The sequence below is a fragment of the Antechinus flavipes genome, chromosome 4 (assembly GCF_016432865.1).
Source record: "Antechinus flavipes isolate AdamAnt ecotype Samford, QLD, Australia chromosome 4, AdamAnt_v2, whole genome shotgun sequence".
Classification (NCBI taxonomy): domain Eukaryota; kingdom Metazoa; phylum Chordata; class Mammalia; order Dasyuromorphia; family Dasyuridae; genus Antechinus; species Antechinus flavipes.
Window position 1 is genome coordinate 479,809,978 of NC_067401.1, and position 20,031 is coordinate 479,830,008.

Genomic DNA, 20,031 nt, shown 5'->3' on the forward strand with positions numbered 1-20,031 from the left:
AGGCCCCAATGCGGGACTGGCGTGCGCTGGGCGCCCATTGGCTCCCGTATCGAAACCCCGCCCCGAACTCCCAGTCAGGCTGTGATTGGCCAGAGCTCTCCGCCTCCCCCAGGCTTTCCGCGGGAACGAGAGAGTAACTGCAATAAGGTTTGTCCAGGTCCCACTCGCTCCCCGGGGTGACTCGCCCTCCCTCTCCCCTCCCCCCCCCCGGTCTCCCCGCGCCTCATCCATCCCTCCCAAGCTAGATGAATGTACCGGCCCCCCCACACTTGTCCGTCACTTCACACAGGCGCCCAAAGCGTCCTCCCCGGAGCAGGTACCAGCGCCCTCCCTTGTACAGCAGGGGATACTGAGGAGGCTGCTGCCCCCGGGGTCCGTGAGGAAGGGGCGCGGGGAGTCACTCAGTCCACGGGCGGTGGAGGGGCCGAGCCACGTGCTGTGGATGCCCAGAAGCCCCGGCAGCCTGGGGTGGGGGCAGGGAGGGCGGACCCAATCCCGCTTCAGGGCTGGAAGAGCAGTCGGGAGCCCGAGGATGGCTTTGGGCCGCGACCATGCCTGAGGAGGACCACAGAGGGAGAACTGACTCTTCTGATCCTGAGGGGGGAGGGGGAGCACAGCAGCCCTCCGGCCTGGGGGCCGAAGCCACGCGGAGGGGCGGCTGCCCCGCGCACCCTCCCCGCCTCCAGCGGAGGCTCTGGGGGTCCCGAGCTGCGGCCTGTCTCAGGGGCAGATGCTCGGCGCAGCCTGGAGATGGAACAAGGGCCGGGCCAGACCTAGGCCCCAGCTCCGTATTGGGCGGGGAGGAGGGGGAGTTTAAAGACTGCCTTTAGAGGTCTAGCGGGGCTCTGAGAGGGAGCCTGACCGCGCTGTCTGGCATGATTCCCTGAAACGCCCAGCTGTGAGTCCTTAAGGACTGGCCACCCCTGGAGGGGTGAGGGGTCAGCGGCAGCCAGGGCAGGGCGGGAGGGCGCGGGCACAAAGGCTCCCAGCTGGAGGCCCAGCACAGCTCTCCCCTGACTGACCTAGAGCCCCTACCTAGGTCGGAGCTGCCCTGTGTCCCCACGTAGGAGGAAGACGAGGCTGTGGCCCAGGCAGCGGCCAGAGGGCCTGAGGCTGAGCCGCAGGGCCCAGGGCCCGACTCCAGAACTGGCCATGGAGAGGCCCCGAAAGGCCAGGGCAGGCAGCCAAAAGCGCGGGCGGCAGCCCAGCCCAGACGCAGGTGAGGTGGCCCGCGTTGGGAAGGAGTCTGGGTGCGCGGGGACGCCAGGATGGCCCGCTGTGAGCCTCTGCGCCACAGTCTGAGGAGATGCACCTGGCAGCATTCTGGAGGGTTGCCGGGACCCCGGGGGGTCTTTTTACAGAAGAGTAAACTGAGGCAAGGATGACTCCTGGCTCAGCGGCCCTGCTGAAGCAACTCCTACCCATCCCCCACAGGCCCAGGGACCCCCAGCCAGGTGTCCCCGTACCACGTGTTTGGCGCCGCCGACCAGGTCGCCGGGTTCCAGGCCAACCTCCTCAGCTGGTATGACCAGGCCAAGCGGGACCTGCCCTGGAGGAGGAGGGTACGTGTTGGCCGGGGGCGGGGGGGCAGGAGGAAGAGGGAGCTGGGCTCAGCCCCCTGCCTGAGCTCCTGCTCCCCACCTGTCCGCAGGCCACGGGAGAGCCGGACCCAGACCAGAGGGCGTACGCCGGTGAGAGCCTGGGCCGGGCCCAGCTGGAGGGGGGACGGGGGTCCCGCACTCTCCGCCCTGACTCTCTCCTCCCCCTGCAGTTTGGGTGTCGGAGATCATGCTCCAGCAGACCCAGGTCTCCACGGTTACCGGCTACTACACCCGGTGGATGCAGGTGATGCCCACAACCAGAGCAGGGCCCCTCCCCCACGTGGCCAAGATGGCATCCCCAGCACCTGGTGGAGGGAAGCCATAGGCCCATACCATCCTCAAGGGGAGCCCCCCCCCCCAGCCTCTGTTTGCCCCAAATGAGGGGAGGGGCTGCCTCCCTGGGTGACCTCTCCTGTCTCTCCTGAGGTCTGCAGAAGTGGCCGACGCTGCGAGACTTGGCTGGGGCGTCCTTGGAGGTGAGAACAGTTTGGGGGTGGGGGGTGGGCTGGGGCTCGGGGGGGCTCCCTGTCCCCTGATGGCATTTCTGTCTTACCCTCCGGCTGGTAGGAGGTGAACCAGCTGTGGGCCGGCCTGGGTTACTATTCACGGGGCCGGCGACTGCAGGAAGGCGCCCGCAAGGTGAGGGTCGCGAGCGGCGGGGCCCAGAGCCGGGGTGGGAGATTTGGGGGCCCCCTCCCACTGGCCTAGCCCAGGCGGACTGCCGGCTCCCCTAGTCCCAGGAGGCCGCAGAGTGCCTGGGCTGAGCTCCGGCGTGCTGCGTGACCACGGCCGCCCTCGTCCCCTCGGTTCCCTTCCCATTGGGCTGGGAGCTCAGTGCGCTGGGAAGGAGGATGACTCGGGCTCTCTTCCCCCCAGGTGGTGGAGGAGCTGGGGGGCCACATACCCCGAACAGCGGACATGCTGCAGAAGCTGCTGCCCGGGGTGGGCAGGTACACGGCCGGGGCCATCGCCTCCATCGCCTTCGGCCAGGTCAGAGAGCACGCCGCCCGGAGAGCTCCGGCCTCCCTCCCGGGGCTAGGGGGGCAGGGAGGCTCCCACTGGGTGAGGAGTAACGGCCATTTCTGTGCCAGGTGACTGGGGTGGTGGATGGGAACGTGACCCGCGTCCTGTGCCGCCTACGAGCCATCGGGGCAGACCCGGGAAGCCCCCTTGTCACCCAGCATCTCTGGTAGGCTGAGCTGGCTCGGTCCGTGGGCAGGTCCTGGGTCCGTGGGAGGGGAGCCTGGCAGCGACTGGGCGGGGAGGTGCCCCTTCCTGGGCAGCGCGGGCTCCAGGAGCTCTTGCCCACAAGACTGTCCTGCAGGAGCCTGGCCCAGCAGCTGGTGGACCCGGCCCGACCCGGGGACTTCAACCAGGCGGCCATGGAGCTGGGCGCCACGGTCTGCACCCCCCGAGGCCCACTGTGCCCCGAGTGCCCCGTGCGGGGCTTCTGCCAGGCCCAGAAGAGGGTGAGCACCCCTAGTGCAGGGACGGGGGGAGGCAGCGGGGCCCGCAGGGCCTTAGCTAAGTGCCCCATCCCTACTACAGGTGGAGAGAGAGCAGGCGGCAGCGTCCCGGAAGCTGCTGGGCAGCCCGGAGCCCAAGACCCTGGACATGGAGGAGTGTGGTGAGGGTCTCCCCACCCCCCGCAGGCCACAGGGGGCTGGCCGGCTTAGGGAGGCAGCCCCCTGCCCCCAAACCTTGGTCCCAGCCTGTCTCCATCTCCAGCCCCCAGGAGGTCCGGCTTGTGCCCGCTGTGCCTGCCCCCTTCGGAGCTGTGGCGTCCAGACCTCGGTGTGGCCAACTTTCCCCGCCAGCCGGCCCGGAAAGCCCCCCGCGAGCAGCGGACGGCCCTCTGTGTCCTTCAGCAGCTGGGCCCCGAGACCGGCCGCTTCCTGCTGGTGCAGAGGCCGAGTTCAGGTACGGAGGCGGCCCAGGGTCCGTGCCCCAGGCGCTGGCCGGGACCCTGAGGCGGGGTCAGAGCCGGGGACCCCGGGCAGTGCTTTGCCCCTGGGGTCTCAGCTCTTCCTCCGGGGGCCGGCCCAGCTGGCGCGCTCTGCATTGGAGGTGGGGGAAGCAGAGTGGCGACCAGGGAGGATCGACGGCCTCGTGCCTTCTTGCAGGCCTCTTGGCTGGCCTCTGGGAGTTCCCCTCCGTGCCGGCAGAAGGTTCCGAGTCTGACCAGCGCCGGGCCCTGGCGAAGGCGCTGCAGGCCTGGGTGGCTGACCCCCTCCCCTCGAGGAGCCTGCGGCGGCTTGGTGAGGTGAGTGGCGGCCGGAGGGGGCTCTGTGCAGCTGGCCCCCGGCAGCCCCTGCCCAACCCCCTGCTCTCCCCAGGTGGTCCACATCTTTTCCCACATCCGGCAGACATACGTGGTGTACAGCCTGGCCCTGGAAGCGCAGCCCCCAGGCCTGCCCCCATCGGGTGCCCGCTGGGTGACCCGGGCTGAGTTCCAGGCAGCCGCTGTGCCCACGGCCATGAAGAAGGTACCCAGGGCAGGGGAGGCCGGGTCAGGGAGCAGTGGGGCTGGGCCGGGGGTTAAGGCTGCTCACCCGCCTCTCATCCTGCCAGGTCCTCCGGCTATTTGAGGGCCAGCATTCGGGGAGCAAGAAGGTGAGTTCCTGGGCACGTACTCATCTAGTAGAACGTCAGATCCCAGAGGGGACGGGAGGCTTGCCCAGGCTGGCATGGCTCGGAAGCTTCCGAGTCTGACTCCTGCCCACCCCACACAGCGCCCCACCACAAACCTGGCAAGGAGTCCGGGGGCCATTTGACAGGGGAGGAAACTGAGGTTTGGGACAATCAAGACCCTTGCCTAGGGTTCCCTCATAAGTTAGTCTCAGTTTGGTGCCCACAGATGCAGTCCCATTTTTACATTGTGCCAGCTATCCCTGGCATGTTGGGGAGCTTGGGATGAGGCTTCTATGCTCCCAGCCTCCTCTGGCTGCCAGGGACCCCCATCTTTTTGGCTTCCCCTACAGCCCTCCAAAAATCCCCAAGATCCTCCCACTTCAGGCCCTGAGCCTGGGCCCGGCCGCCGACGCCAACAGCTGACCCTCAGTGCCTTCTTCAAGCCAACATCTGCCCCTTGATTGTCCTGACTGCCAGGGCCCGACTATGGGGCAGCTGCCCCTTCCCCAGCCTCCCTCTCTAACCTGGCTGCAGGTCAGCAGTGAGCCTCCTTTTGTATAAATAAAGGAATTTTTTTAAAAGTCTCTCCAGCCCCTTCCTGCACATCCAGCTTCTTCCTGCCACTTTCTCTTTCCAAGAGGGCAAGCAGAAAGTGCCCGGGCCCAGCTGTTAGGGACAGCGGCCTCCAGTGCTCCCCGAGGTGGCAGGCCTGGTAGCTCACCCCCACCTCTCCCACTCCTACCCCCACCCCCCCGGGCACAGGAGCCCAGCGTCCCCTCCCCTCCCCCTCAGCCTCTGTGACTCAGCGGCCTTGCTAAGGAGGGCCTCGGTAGAACCAGGCCACACTGGGTCCCGGGCCCGTGCTCCGGGCACCCTGCTGCCCCCGTGCCTCCCTTGCACACGCACCCGCTCTTGGGCCTACCAAAGACCACTTCGCCTCCTAAACTGGGTCTCTTCCCAGGAGCTCCTTAGCTGCGGAACGGGCTGCTTGGGAGGAGGCAGCGAGCCCTGGCCTCCACAGTCCGAGCAGAGGCTCCAAGACCACCTGGGAAGGTGCTGGTGATGGTTTCTGTTTGGGACCAGGCTGGGCGCCCTGGGGGGGAATCCTAGAGTCTGGCCAGTCACAGGCAGTGCCAGGGTGAGGTGGGCACGTCACAGCCCCCCCCAATGCCCCCATTGCTGCCCAGTAACCCCAGCAAAGCAGCTGGAGGGTGAAGGCAAGAGTTGGATGGAAGGACCGGAATTGGGTCCCATCTTAAGGGAAAGTCAGAAATGTAAGCAGGAAAGCCTGGGTGATTCCAGGAAGCTGCAGGCCTTGCCTGGGGGAGGAGGGAAGGACCCAGAACTTTGTGCCCCAGGGCCCCCCATGGGAATTCACCAGATACTGGAGCTGCTGTTCTTCCCTGGATTGGGGTCGAAAAAAGGCTTCCAAGAAAAATGTGGTCCTTTTGTTGGGCAGAGAATTCTGATCAAAACAGAAAACCGAGTCCTGGTCATTGAAACAAAGCGAGCTTGCCTTTTACTGACAAGGGCCAACCTGTGTCTCCCCAGTGCCAGGCACTGTGCTCGGGGCTTTTCTCATGTGATCCTCACAGCACCCCTGGGAGGTCGGGGCTGCGAGTATCCCCATTGTACAGATGTGGAAACTGAGAGGGACTTGGTCAGGATCACACAACTAAGTATCTGAGGTGGGATTTGCACTCACCCTGGTGCTCTGTTCCCTTAGTTCATTTCTGATGAGCATCATTTTTAAGTAGCCAGCTTAATGTTCTCTGGTTGATAAAACCAGAAAAACCAGTTTTTTTTTTCCTTTTTTTTTTTAATTAAAGCTTTTTATTTATAAAACATACACCTGGGTAATTTTTCAATGTTGACCCTTGCACTCATTTCTGTTCCAACCCCCTCCCCTAGATGGCAGGCAGTCCATACGTGTTAAATCTCTTAAAATATATGTTAAATCCCACGTATTTTAACAGATTTAACATATACCAGACTCACTGCCGTCTGGGGGATGGGGGGAGGACCCGATAATTTGGAACAGAAGGCTTTGCAAGGGTCAGTGTTGAAAAAGTACCAGGCGTATGTTTTGCAAATTAAAAGCTTTAGTAACAATAAAGGTTAATCACTAATTTCAAAAATCCATGTTAAATCCACATATGCATCCGTATTTATACAGTTATCTCGGATCAAAAGGGAAAAAATGAGAAAATACAACGCAGACAGCCCAAAGAGCGGACCTGTGTGTGAAATCAGTTTGCAAAGGGCGCGGGTGGGGCATGAGTCCATGCCAGGAACCTCCCTCCTTTCAGTAAGAAAGAGGCTTTTGCAACACGCCAGTGAGTTTGCCACAGGGCACGGGGATTTTGCTCCTGGGCTGTGTCTCTGCGGAGGAGCCGGGGGCGATGCCAGCCAGGAGTGGGCAGTGCCAGCGGGGCCCAGAGGCTCACCTCACCTTTGCTTCTGTGGGCGTCAGGTGGAGGGGAGCCCGGCACCCAGCCAGGCTGGAGATGGAGGTTGGGGCCGTCCTGGGCTGGCCTCCCCCCCCAGTGGGCAGCAGCGCCCACGGCTGGGAAGAAGTCCTGTCTTTCTCCCCGTCCTGAACTCTGCCCCCATTCCCCCTAACCCAGTGCTGCCAGGCCCCTTCCTGTGCGGGAGGCTCTCCGGCTGCAAAGGCCCCTGGAAACCTCCAAAGAACTGCGTCCTCCTAGACCGTGGGCAGCTGAAGCTCCCTGTCTCCCCATCGTCGCCCAGAGAGCGAGGTCATTGCCGCCTTCTGGCTCTGAGCAGTTATTCCCCAGCCCCCATGGGACCCTCCCTTATGGGAAAAGCCACCACAGAGTCCTCCAACAGCGCCTGCGGGATCGCGCAGCCCCCCCCTCCCCGCCTGAGAACGGAAGTCTATCCCCAGCTCTCCTCTGGGACCTTCAACTCCGACTGGCCCAGCTCCGGGCCCCAGTGGCCTTTCCCGGAGGCCTCTGGGGGGCGCCACAGTGCGCCCCAGACACTAGCAGGGGAAGGCGGGGAGAGCTGGGCTGCTCTTCCAGCCGGGATGAGCCTGGCTTGCTGTGCTCGGCCCCTCGTCGGCCTAGGCCCCGCCACGTGCTACACGGTCCTCGGCCAAGAGCCGGCCGCCCTTTCATTCCCCCGGAGCCTCCCAGCGAGACAAACCCCCCCATCCCATCCAGGGGGAAATCTCTGCCGGGGCAGGGAGAAGGAAGGCGCCCGGCCGGAGCCTCGTTGGGCTTCCGTACCCCAGCCCGGAGGCTGAGCTGCAGAAGCTGCAGCTGGGAAAGTCTGTCCCGGCAGATTCGGGATCAGCCAGGAGCACACCGCGGTCTCTGCAGGTGGACAATTCTTATGAAATTGAAATTGGGGCAAGTGGGTGGCGGGAACAGAGCACCAGTGCTGGGGCAGGAAGACCAGGTTCATTCAGCTGTGGGGGACCCTCGCCAAGTCACTGACATTGTCTCATCGGTAAACGGGTCGGAGAAGGAAATGACAAATCACTTGTCTTTGCCAACAGAACTCCAAATGGGCTCTTAGGGTTGTATGTGTGTCTATTCTAATTAATATTATTATTTTTATTTTTGTGCTGAAGCAACTGGGGTTAAGTGTCTGGCCCAGGGTCACACAGCTAGGAAGCCTGAGATCACACTTGAACTCGGGTCCTCCTGACTTCAGGGCTGGTGCTCTGTCCACAGCGCCACCTAGAGGCCCCTAAATAAACTACCTTTTGTCAAAGAAAACGGCCATTGGGAGACAGTCACATGACTGAACCCCCACGTCTGGTGCCCATGGCTCTCATCATTTGGTGTGCTGACAGTAAAACTCATCCCTCTGGATAATAACTCACTATAGCAAATAATGAATTTGATTTATCCCAGTTCAAGAATAATCCTTTAAAATAATAATTAGGGGCAGCTGGGTGGCTCAGCCCTGAAGTCGGGAGGCCCTGAGTTCAAATCTGACCTCAGACACGCAACACTTCCTAGCTGTGTGACCCTGGGCAAGTCACTGAACCCGAATTGTCTCAGCCAAAAACAAATTAACAAACAAAAAAAGGTAGTTTATGGAGGAGTTACAGACAAAATGAAGAGGTAAAGTAGGCGCCAGGAGAGGTAAATGTGAAAGAGCCGGGAGAGCAGAGTTAACAAGGAAAGTGCTTTTGACAATTATCAGTGGGAGTCAAGTTCCCTAGTGGGCCGCACAGTGCTGCAGGGAGTACTCGGAGGGGGAGGTCTCCATTGCTTGGCTTTGGGAAGGTGAAAGATCCCAAGAGGCCTGGGGGTGGGGGGGAGGAGTAAAGATAACAGGATTGGTGGGGGAGGGGGGGAGAGAAAGATACGCGGGCCTGGGTCAGATTTATAGGGCAACTTTAACCTTGCTGGATTGAATACAGCTAAAGCGAGATTACCCAAGACCTCTCCCAGGGGTGGAACTGTAAGGTTAAGCTAATCCCCACCCGGCCCTTCCCTGCTGCCTGGGGGAGTAATCTTATCAGTGCTTGGGCTTTCCCACTTAGGGACCAGGGCCTCCCGGGAGGGCTTCTGAACTCTGGGAACATCCCCAGACTTGTGCCTCTTGCCCAGTCTGGCCACCACCCTCCTCCGGTGCCCCAAAGAGCGCGCCCGTGTCCTCTCCTAATTTGGGGCTGTGGTAGTGAGGCTGCCCAGGCCACAAGTCCAGTCCAGTTTAGTCACTTTCTAGGCTGCCATCCAGAGAAGGTGGCCGTTAATGCAGCCAGAGGCCTGGCTTCCCATGGGCCTTCCAGCACGGACTGGCCCTTGTCACCCCGGCCCACCTGCCCGGAAGTGAAACCTCAGGGGCTTTAATGTGCCCTTCTCTTCCCATAAGCCATCTGGGCTATGTGCCATGGCGGCAAAGACGTTATTTTGTCCCTTTTGATTAAGGGTCTCTTGGTGTTGACAGCTCCCCAAGTATGAGGGAGCCAGACTTTTATCAGTGACATCAGGAGGAACTTCTTTCCTATCCCACTGTGCTTTTCTTTTTTTCCCCTGAGGCCATTGGGGCTAAGTGACTTGCCCAGGGTCACACAGCCCGGAAGTGTTTAGTGTCTGAGCCCAAATTCGGACTGGGGTCCTCCTGACTTTAGGACTGTCCACTGCTTTTCTAATTGTCTTGACACCATTTAGGAGAAACCTTTTAGTTTCATGTGGGGGACTGTATATTAGTCCTGCTGTCTCCCTGCCCAGTCTGGCTCCCCCTCCGATGAGGGGGGATGGCCTCTTTGCCCAGTGCCCCCAGGGCACATGACCCCACAGGAACCCACCTTTCTCTAGGGGTACAAGTTTGCCAGCTACTCCCCTCAAAAGGGCCAATGCAAACACTGAGCCGCAGGGGCGGTCCGAGTGACAATAGGAGGGGATCACTTGTCGCCCCAGGCGGGGTTTGGCCCAGAGCCCAGGAAGGGCCAGCCTGCCGTCGGCTTTCTGCTAGCAGACCAGCCTGGGCCTGGAGTCTCCCCCGCAGCCTTCCCCGGGAAGCTCCAAGTTCAGCCTAGGACACCCAGCGCCAGGCGTCCTCGTCCTGCCCCGGGCAAGGGCCGCCCAAGCAATCTAGTTCGTGGCTTCCAGGCAATTAACCCGGCCGGGAGGGTCCGGCCCCGCCCAGGCTAGGGAGGCCCCAGCCTCCACCGTCCCCAAGGGCTCCTCCCCGACCCCTCCGCCCACGCCGCCCCCACGGGCAGTTAGACGCAAAACGGGGAGCTTCGGGAGGCTTTATTAGCAGAGGACTGAAGGTAAGGGCTGAGGCAGGGCCCCACCCCCAAGAAAGTGCCTTCCATTCCCCAGGGTCCCTCCCACTCAGCTTCCAGGAGGCTCCGGCTGCGGTCGCCACTCCCATGGCTTGGGGGCCCGGGCCAGGCTCCTGGCACCAGCCTGTGCCAATCATCACACCGGGCCGGGTGAAGACCCCTCAGGCTAGGGAGTCAGCGACTAACCCGCAAAGGGCACTGGGGCTAAGGTTAGGAAGGGGAAGGCCCTTGGGAAGCATTTATCCCAGAGAAACCGCCAAGGGCCAAGTCCAAGGTCAGAGGAAGCGGCACTGGCATTTGAACCCGGGTCTGAGGAGAGAACAGAAGGCGGCGGCCCCCGTTTCTGGCAGAATTTCGGACGCGGCCCCTGCCTCTTCAGGTGGGAAAAGGCAGCTGGGCTGGCGCCCTTGGCTCGGGAGGAGGGGGCAAGGCTGCGCCCACAGGCCGGAGGGGGTTGGGCTTCTGCGGGGAGAGCGCTCCGGCGGCTGAGGCTGGCACCGAAGCGGGGGCAGCGAGGTCCAGCTTTCCTCAGCGGGGCTGGCGGGCCTCCTGGAAGCCGGCCATGTGCTTCTCCAGGGCCTCCCACAGGGCTCGGATGTTGCCTTGGCCAAAGCCCGTGGCCCCCCGCCTCTGGATCAGCTCCAGGAAGAAGGTCTCCTCGGAAAAGAGAGGCTTGGTGAACACCTGCAGCAGGTAGCGGGCGCCGTCCCCGCCCTGGCCGCCGTCCCTGTCCAGCAGGATGCCCAGCTCGGCCAGCTTCGCCACCTCTTGGCCCGCCGCCAGGATCTGCTCCACTTTGCCGGCCTGCCGGTAGTAGGCGTCCGGAGGGGTCACCAAGCGGCCGCCGGCCTCCGACACCCGACGGGCCGAGTCCAGGACGTCTCCCGTGTAGAGGGCCACGTGCTGCAGGCCCGGGGCCCCGTGCTGGGCCAGGAAGAGCTCGATCTGGTCCCGGGCCCCGGGCAGGCTGGGCAGGGACTCGCCCAGCACCAGCAACGGGGCCTGGCTGCCCGGGGGCGCCTGCAAGGAAGTCAGCCGCAGGCCCCCGGCCCGGCCGGCCCGGATCTCCAAGCCGTGCTCGGGGTGGTCATCGGCGGGGTCCAGGCTGAAGCGGCGGAAGCCCAGACACTCCTGGTACCAGCGCCGCCACGAGCTCGCGCTGCCCCGGGGGCAGGCCAGCGCTATGTGGTCCACATGGCTGAACCAGTGGCCGGGGCCGGGGCCGTCGGGGCCGGGGCCGTCGGGGCCGCCGCATCCCTGGAAGCCCGGCAGGAAGGGCCCCCGGTAAGCGCCCCGCTGCAGCAGCGTGTGGCTCAGGTTGCCGACCGGGGAGCGCACCACGGCGTAGGTGACGGAGCCCTGGGCGTCGGCCACGGCCCGGGGCTGCACCGCCACCTGGCAGCCCAGCTCCCGCAGCGCCCCGACGGCCCCCCGCACGTCCGCCACTTCGAAGCACACGTTGGAGGCGGTGGGCACGGCGTGCGCGGGGTCCACGTCGTAGAGGGGCCCCTCGCGGCCGTCCCCCGAGCCGGGCGCGCTCTCGTTCACCAGGAACACGGCGTCCCCGCTGCGCAGGGCCAGCTGGCGCCAGCCGCCGGTCTCCCGCACGGCCACGGGCCGGAAGCCGAAACAACGCTGCAGGTCCCGCGCCAGGGGCTGGCCGCGGGGGACGTGCAAGGAGATGTGGCAGAGGCGGCCCACGGGGGCGGCCATGGCGGGTAGTGAGCTCCCCGTCTCCCGAGGGCTGCAAGCAGACGGCTCGGGGTCTCAGCGTGCGGGAGCAGAGGTCCTCCGTCTGCCGGGGGTCCGGCCTCCGGAGTGCCTTTGAAGCATCGGGAGGGGGCTGAGAGCGGCGTGAGAGCGGGGGTGGGGCCTGAGGAGTGGGGAGAGGGGCGGGCCGAGGGCTGCCCGAGGAGGGGGGAGTGAGGGCAGTGCAGGTGGCACGAAAAGGAAGGGGGGGAGGAGGTGGCGCGGGGAGGGGGGGCACAGGGCCAGGAAGCCCCGCCTGCCCCACCCTGAGCCCGCCCCGGGTCCGCCCCGGTCTAAATACCGCAGGAGAACGGGGGCCCGGGGAACCTGGGGGCCGCCTATCCACGGCGGCTGGGGCGGGGCTCCGGGGACGGCCCCGCACGTGCTCCGGCCGGAGTGTTCCCCGCCCTCCTCTCCTCCGCCGGAAACTTTCCGTGTCGGTGCTGGAAGGGGCTGGAGCGGGCTGCAGCGTTCGGGCGAATGCGGGCTCGAACCCACCTCCCGCCGCTCTCCTGCTCCCTCCTCCGCGTGGGCTAAGCACGTGTCTCACGCACTCCCGGCCCCCGAGGTCGTCCATTTCCCGAGCAGACCTCCCCAGACCAGCCGGGAGCCCGGGGAGCGCCCCTTCCCCCGGGGGACCACCTCGAGCCCGCGCCCCTCCCTCCCCCCAGGTCCTCCGTCCCCACTCCTGGATGAGCACTCAGTCCCTCCCTTGTGCCCGGCACTGTGCTGGGTTCTGAGGGCGCTCGCACCGGAGCCAGGAGCTCTCTGAGCACCCAGGATGCCCAGCTGTGGGCTAACAGAGCAGACCTCTCTCGGTGGCCCCCAGAGGAGCTGGCGGCAGGGCCGGGCACAGAGGAAGCCGAACAGCTCCCGAGCCCCTGCGCGGGCATCTTAGTGCAGCTCCCGCCCTCTCGCCTTCCTTGGCAGGCTCCCCACACTTTCTGCTGAACCCCAGCCCAGAACCTCCGTCCAAGCTTGCCCCCCCTCCCTTCTTGTGGAATGAACTTGTGGGTCCCAAGATTTTACCTTAACCCTCCCGCATTTCCTCTGCCAGGCCCTCGGGTCAGGAGCAACCGGCAGGGATTTCTTCCTGAGCTCCATCCCATGGAGCCAGGACTGCTGGGAGCTGAGGCAGCCCCCAAGCCCGCTTAGCCGGGGAAAAAGCAGCCTCCCGGCCCTCAGAGCTTAGCGGGAGGCGGTATCCTGGAAGAGAGAAGGGGGCTTTCCATCAGGGTGGTCACCGGGACTCGGGGACCTTCTTGGACCCTGAATCACACACGTGGAGGAGGAGGCAAATTTAAGCCCCAGGATCACGGGTACAGATGGACACTTCCCTGCTGGCAAGATTCCTGCTGGTTTTACGGGACTGTAAGGAGTTAATCCCCCCACTAAACTGTCCCCACCGCGTAACAGCCACCCTTGCTGGCTATCTCTCACCTGGGCTACTGTCACAGCTTCCCGATGGGTGTCCTTGCCTCAGGGTCCCCCTCCCCCCCATTCAGTTGCCGAAGTGATTTTTCTCTCAGGTCTGATCCGATCCCTCACTTCTCCATGAACTCTTGAGGATCCCTTTACTTCCAGGATCAAACACAGCGTCCTTGGAATGAAAGAATCCTCTGATCTCTATCCAGTGTGGGTGAACATTAAAGGTCCTGAGCTTCCCATAGCTCCTCTGCCCAGCTCCAGAGGAGCTCTTCCCAGAGCAGCTGGGGCTGGATCCCAGGAGAAAGGCGATCTCCAGAACAAAGATCAGCTTTCCCGGGCTGCCATACACAGCCTGATCCCTGACTGTGTCAGGCTCGTGGTCACAGTATCCAGATCTTTGCCTTTACGGGTGGGAAGAGGGCAGAGAGAGGCTGGGAAGTGGCGTAAAGAACTAAGGCAGTCCAAATGGAGTCCGTGTTCATGAGCTGCAGTCTGTAGATCCCGTATTTTAATATTTTGAGTACTTTGTCTCATCCCTCCTGCACCATTTGAAAAAATTGCTGAGTAGGTTTACAACAGCTCCACTCTCCAGCCCATCTTTGACATGAGCTGTGTAACCCTAGGCAAGGCAAGTTAAGTCAGCAAGCATTTATTAAGTGCCTACTGTATGCTAGGTTCTGCACTGTGCATTGAACATACAAAGAAAGGCAGATAGTCCCTACTCTCAAAGTTCACCATAGTGAAGGGCAAGGGACAAGCTCTTTGAGAATCGATTTCCTCATCTGTAAATTAGGGGGTTGGTTGGCTGTTAATGTCCCCTCTAGATCGAATTCTTTCTTTTCTTTCTTTCCTCTCTCCTTTTTTTCTCCTTCCCTCCCTCCCTCTCTCTTCTTTTCTTCCTTTTTCCCTTCCTCCTTCTCTCTGCCTCTCTCAATAAAGTTCCTGAAGAGTGACATCATTTTTTTTCTTTGTATTTCCAGCACTTAGCAGAGTGCCTGGTACATAGTAAGTGCTTAATAAATGCTTGTTGATTGACACACACACCCCCCCCCCCCGCAAGTGACATCATTCAACTCTCCCTGCAGTAAAGAGGACCTACCACCTCTCAAGCAGTCCAGGATGCTCTGAGACTAATCTGTGGCTGGAAAATTCTTCCTGATAGAAAGCCTGAATCTGCTTTTTGCCTCAACACTCCCCATTGATCTTGGTCCTCCCCATAGGACTGACTGCACAGAACCAGGCTGATTGCTCCTTCCCAGAACAACTTGCCCTTTCTGAGGCTTCTTTTTTGTAACCAAGCTAAACATGCCCAGTCCTTTCCATCTGTACTCAGGCTCTTCCCCGTTCTAATCGCAAGCCCCTCAACATCCTGGCCACCTGCCTCTCGAGGGTTTCCAGTCCCTTAGTGTCCTTCAGTGACAATGGCAAAGAGCCCAGGACCCCCGGTGTAACCTGACCAGCGTCCAGGGCCGGAGAGGCAGCTTCTCTCGGGGCCTGGGGGAAGCAGCTCCTACGCCGCCCTCCAACAAGGATATGGTCAGCTGCTTGTTTACAGGCAGGGCGCCTGCACATCAGAGGCCAGAAACCCCAGGACACCCAGCTTGCCCCCAGGCTCCGAACTGTCTCACCAAGCCAGATCTTGATTTCAATTTCCAGAAACGGTTTTCTGGGCCTGTCGCTCCACAGGCCTTGGCCGGGCTCTCTGTCCACAGGTGATTCCTCAGGTGTCTTTCTGCGTGCTACTCCTCCTTCCCAAAGCCTCTGAGTCCTACAGCAGCCTTGGTCCAGTGCCCAGAGAAGGAAGGCCTCTGCTCACCTGCACATCCTGATCCGGAGCACTTGGCTCACTGACCACACGGGTCCGGTCTGGGCCGGACAGAGAAGCAGCCACCGGGGGAACATTAACCGAGATGGAGGAGGAAGAAAGGCCACGCTCTAGCATTTCTTCTCAAACCCACAGAGTATTTCACACCGTCAGACCTCATCCAGCCTGTATTTGAACAGGAATCCCCTCCAGTGATCGTCCAGACCATCCATGAGGGTGATCTTACTATGTCAATAGGAGGCCCAATTAAGGATAGGATAGTAGTGCTCTTTGCAAGGAAGTTTGTCCTGCCGGTGAGTTGCAGTCCGCCTCTTTGCAACTGACCCCGTGCTGGACAGGAGACTTTTCCCGACAGCCGTGTACCTGGAATTGTCGGCATCCTCCAAAGGGCCAAATTGTCACTGGCTATGCTTTTACTGCATTCAAATCTGAGTAAGAATCGAAATGTACCCCTTTTTCCTGGCCTTAGAGGTAAATGAATATTTACCTAGCAGAGAGAGCAGTTGCCTTTTTAAAATTCACTTTTATTTTGAGTTCTGAATTTTCTCCCTACTGTGAAAGCCAGAAAACCTAAAACGTATCACCATTCAAAATAAATTGCATCCAGAAATGAAGAGAAAATTTTCTTCCATCTGCACGTCGAATCCATCGGCTCTCCATCTGCAATTGGGGCTGATCGGCACGTCCATCAGGGTCCCAAGTCCCTCAGAGTTGACCATCCTTACAGTTATAACTAATGGACAATCAAAGTGAAAGTACAGATTTCATTTTGCTGAACTCCTCTTGTTATATGTTCTGTTCCTCCTCCTCCTCCTCTTGTTACATGGGATGTTCTTTCTGGGCTCTCCAGGCAGAAACAGTTTCTTTTAAAGAGGAGTTGATTTTTGGAAATCCAAAGTATTTTACTTTTGAAATTTGGAATACAAAATGCTTAAAATAATGAAGGTCTTTTAAAAATGTTTAATCTTCATAAACGGCGCTTTCCCTTGAAGGCTAGACAATCCAACAAACAACAAATCGGGGCCAGATTTGTAGCAGTTGCTGATTTCTAAGAGGTAAATAAATGCTAATGGGAACATTTTACGTTGGGTTCTCCCAAGCTGGTGGGGAGGGGTCCCAGTCCCCATTAGCCCCATTAGTCATTCTCAATATCTGGGGAGTGAAGAAATGGCTCTGCTGCCCACCTACCCTGCCCTTTGTATACTTCCATGCTCCTTAAGGGTGCTTCCCTTTTTCAGATCCCTGAGATTCTAGGGCCATGATGGGCTGGAAGTAGTTTGGGCGGAATACCGCCATTCTTAAGCTGCCCGGAAGAGGAGAAAGCGTCTGTCTCTAAGCGGCTTAATGGCCCCACCACCACCTGGAGACAGGACCAGGGCTTTCCTGGCTCACAGTGTCATAGAGAACACTCGCAGATTTAAGAGTCTGATGTTACAGACTTTCCCCTCTCGGGGAATGAGGCTAGAAAGGGCCAGCACCCAATCACCCCAGGCAGCCCGGCCGGGTTCTGAGCTGTCCGCCCGCCTCCGGCCGAAGAGGACCCTCGGGGGGGTGATGGAGCAGAAGAGCTTCCCATGAGGAGTAAGCAGGACCCTGAGCTCAGAGCTCGGGGTGGGGCGGAGAGGGCCCCTGCCCCCTGGGCTGGCCCGGGAATGCCCGCTCCCTCTGAGCCTGGGCTGGGGCGGAACCGGCTTTGTCTCCTTTGGGCCCAAGGGCTTCGAAGGTCACCGAGGTCCGCGGGGCAGCCGGAGGTGCGGGAACTGAGCCGGGAGGCAGCCGGCCCCGGACCGCAAGGTGCTTGAGCCAGGCCGGCAGCCGGGGCCACCTTGTCCTTTGGCCATCCTTGCCTAAGAACCCTCCCAGGTCAGTAGGGTCACACACACGTGAAGGCAAAGGCGACACCGGCAGCAGCAAGACCTGTCTGAGCTGGCAGAACCGGACCGCGTGGCAGGGCTCAGCCCCAGAGTGTTTGTCTTCCCTGTTGTTTATTAACCGCCAAGTCATGGGGCTCGGGCCTGGGCAGACCCCATGGGTGACCGGGGTTCTCTCCCTTCTTGTTCCTGTTCACAGGTTTGGATGGTTATGCTGGTGGATTTTAAGACAAAACGTTAATTTAAAAAAAAGTCTCACATAGTAGGGCCGGGGCCCCGGTTCCTCTGGGCCAGCTCGGTCCGTGGCCGGCGTTCAGATGCCCTCATCTGAGGGATCTTGGGCAAGTCCTTCGGAACTTGCTTCCCTTTTCTGCCAAATCAAAGCCTTGTGGGCAGTCACGTCCAAGGGCCCCAGAATCCCGGGCCCCCCAACTGGAGCATTAAAAGGCTGGAAATTCCCGGCCCCGAAGGTGAGACAGGCTGACCAGGGTGAGCGTCAGGCTCCCCGAGTGCCCAGCTGTCCTCTGGGGCCCCACGGGCAGTGCCAGGCCAGGGGTCGGGTCAAAAAGCACTTCCTGGGTGCCCGGGGGTCAGAGCCCTTCGAGAGGGAGAAATAGTGCAGTGGGCGGAGAATTCACTGTCTGCGGGGGACACCCGAACACACACACACACAGACACACATATGTACAGACACACGCACACAGATACGCTCTTGTGTGTTTCTACATGTGCAGAATCACAGGCACACGAGGCCGTACACGGGCACACACGCCTGCACAGATCATGCACAGAGTAATGGCCTCTGGCGCCCAGGAGGGCTGAGCCCCCGACCTGGACCCTTCAGCCGGACCCCTCCTCCCGGGGAGGAGCTGCTGGACACAGATAAAGCCCAGCGAGCAAAGGTCACCGCGGGGACCGCTGGCTGGGCTCCTGCTCTGTGGGACAGCGGCTGCAGAAAGGAGACTACACGACCTCAGGTGCGGTATCTGCCATCTGGGGAGACTGACTGGGACTGGGGGAGAGGAAGTTAAGGAACTGATGTGTCAGGGTTCATGAACTCCCCCAAATCTTTCTCTCTTTTACAAAATTTAATTACTTTTATTATAGCTTTTTATTTACAAGCTAAATGCCTGGGTAATTACTCCCCCAAATCCCGGTGGGCCTTGAGAAGACCTAGAACCTCAGATTTCCGGGGTTTTGGAGACTGTTGAGTCCGACCTGTTTGTTTTGCAGAGGAAACTATGAGGGCCAAGGTCACACAGCTCATTGGAAGCAGAGGCGAGATTTGAACCCTGGGCCTTGTGTCCCAGATCCAGACCTTTGTGCAGCTAGATCTGGAAGGACTGCAATTATATTCGGCTTCTGAGAGAAGCCGGGGAAAAGCCAAGAAAATGGGGGTCAAAATAAGTGATATTGAGTCTCTTTTAGGTGATGAAGTCTATTTTTATGTGAGAAAAGCCACTGTAGCTTTAAGGATCACAAGGGAACATTGAGTGCTTTAGGGGGGCCTTGCTGCCAGACAGCACTTGCTGATCTGGGGATCCTGTCCATTCTGGGACGCCCCCCCCCATCTGCCCCAAACAGGCTCCCAGGGGCCTTGGCTTTGCTCCGGCCCTAGAAACTTCCAGAGGTTCGGTGGGTGTCAGAGCTGGCGGGGAGGGGGCCTGCCCAGTCACCGCAGAGGCCCCCCCGAGAGGCCTGCTCTGTAGCCTCCCTATTCGGTGCCCATGATGCTGGCCGGGAAGAGGCCGGGATGGGGGGAGGGAGGTCCCAAAGACCTTGAGGGTGGGAGAGACCCAAGGGGGGAGGGGAGGAGGGCCCCCGCCCGTGCTGCCCTTCTGTTTGTCTGGAAGTGGGATGGAACAGCTGGGGACGGTCCGTACAAAGTCCTCTGTGGGGGCAGCTTCCCCTGCCAAGGACACCGGACACTGCCCCTCCTGGGGGCTAACCTGGGCCCTGAGTCCCGCCCGCTCACTGAGCCCGCGGAGGGGGAGGAAAGGCTGTCCGAGCGCCCGCTTTCTGTCCGGCAAATGGGGCTCATCCGTGGGCCGCCCGTGTCTAGCTCAGCTCTTCCCAACTTCCCGGAGGCCGGGCCCCCTTCGCGACCAACCCCTGCCCCATCCATCTGCTTCCCGAGGCTCGGAGGCCAGAGTGGGTCCGACAAACAGAACAGAGGCGGGGGAAGGGATCCGGATGGGGGGGCCGAGTTCAGACCAGCTGCGCACCCTGGCCAGCCACTTCTCCCTGTTGCTGCTTCTTCCCTGTTGGAATCTCTACAACTGTTAAGTCACCCGAGTTGGGACAGTAATTACCTGATTTAGCAGGGTCAGTATGATTGCTCTAATCCTATAAGGAGGCAGAAGAAACAAGGCACTAATAGAACTGAGAAACAAGGCTTGTGTTCACACCTTTACTCACTGGGGTTCCCACCTTTGGGGGATTTCAGGGTTTAGGATGAGAGATCCGAATTCACACCTCCCCTGAAGCTCTCAGGGCCAGAGAGCACTCTGGGAGAAACCCATAATCCCTCTCTCTCGGATCCCACAATTCCTCTCTCTCATATATAAGAAACAGAGGCTCAATTACCCGGGGAGTGGAGATGAATTTAGACTGAGAGGGGAGGGTCAAGTGAGTTCAGCCAGAAGCCCTCTCTGAGGGAGGAGTCTCACTGCGGAACACTGACTGGGGTCGGAGAGGAGCACTCTGGGAGTCAGAGCCAGAAGCCTCTCTCAGAGCAAGACAGATTCACCTTGGAGCTGGCTCTGGAGGCTGAAGAAAGCAGAGGCAGAAGCAAAGGACAAAGCGGCAAGGAGAGAGAGAGGCCTCTAAGAAAAGGTAACCGGGCTGTGCTGGAAGGAGAAAGTAAAGCTTTGCATTTTGCCAGCTGGCTGCATTTTGGGTGATTTACTCTTAACTGAAACTAAGGCTGCCTCCAGAAAACCTCCCCCAGAAACCTGCTCTCCCAGAGAGAACCATCTTATTTTAAAAGAAAACACCGCGCTTCCCCATCTGTCAAATGGAAAAGGGAATCGATGGCGCCGGTGTCTCTGCCAAGGAGACCCTGCGCGGGTTACGGCCAAAAAACAACACGTGGGGCTCGTGTGTCGTCCCGTGTGCCCTGGGAAGGAGATGTGCTCATGAACCCATTTCACA

At 60.4% G+C, this 20,031-nt stretch overlaps 2 protein-coding genes across 4 annotated transcripts; one reads left to right on the forward strand and one right to left on the reverse strand.

Annotated features, from left to right (window-relative positions):
- The first annotated feature begins 50 nt into the window (after nt 1–50).
- MUTYH (mutY DNA glycosylase) lies at nt 51–4,816 on the forward strand. Of its 3 annotated transcripts, none has more exons than XM_051999879.1 (16): nt 51–147; nt 1,040–1,219; nt 1,435–1,562; nt 1,652–1,691; nt 1,772–1,845; nt 2,036–2,077; nt 2,169–2,240; nt 2,478–2,591; nt 2,693–2,790; nt 2,926–3,070; nt 3,150–3,228; nt 3,330–3,521; nt 3,725–3,864; nt 3,938–4,087; nt 4,173–4,214; nt 4,583–4,816. In XM_051999879.1, the coding sequence occupies exons 2-16, from the start codon at nt 1,153–1,155 to the stop codon at nt 4,691–4,693; spliced, it is 1,494 nt and encodes a 497-aa protein (XP_051855839.1). In that variant the 5' UTR covers nt 51–147; nt 1,040–1,152; the 3' UTR covers nt 4,694–4,816. The 3 variants fall into 3 exon arrangements, with proteins under 3 accessions (XP_051855839.1, XP_051855840.1, XP_051855838.1); XM_051999880.1 differs by having other exon boundaries at nt 66–147; nt 1,068–1,219; XM_051999878.1 differs by lacking the exon at nt 51–147 and adding an exon at nt 149–316.
- Nucleotides 4,817–9,955: 5,139 nt separating this feature from the next.
- On the reverse strand, nt 9,956–12,129 carry HPDL (4-hydroxyphenylpyruvate dioxygenase like). Its single transcript, XM_051999888.1, has one exon. The coding sequence runs from the start codon at nt 11,716–11,718 to the stop codon at nt 10,534–10,536; it is 1,185 nt and encodes a 394-aa protein (XP_051855848.1). The 5' UTR covers nt 11,719–12,129; the 3' UTR covers nt 9,956–10,533.
- Between the last annotated feature and the right edge of the window lie 7,902 nt (nt 12,130–20,031).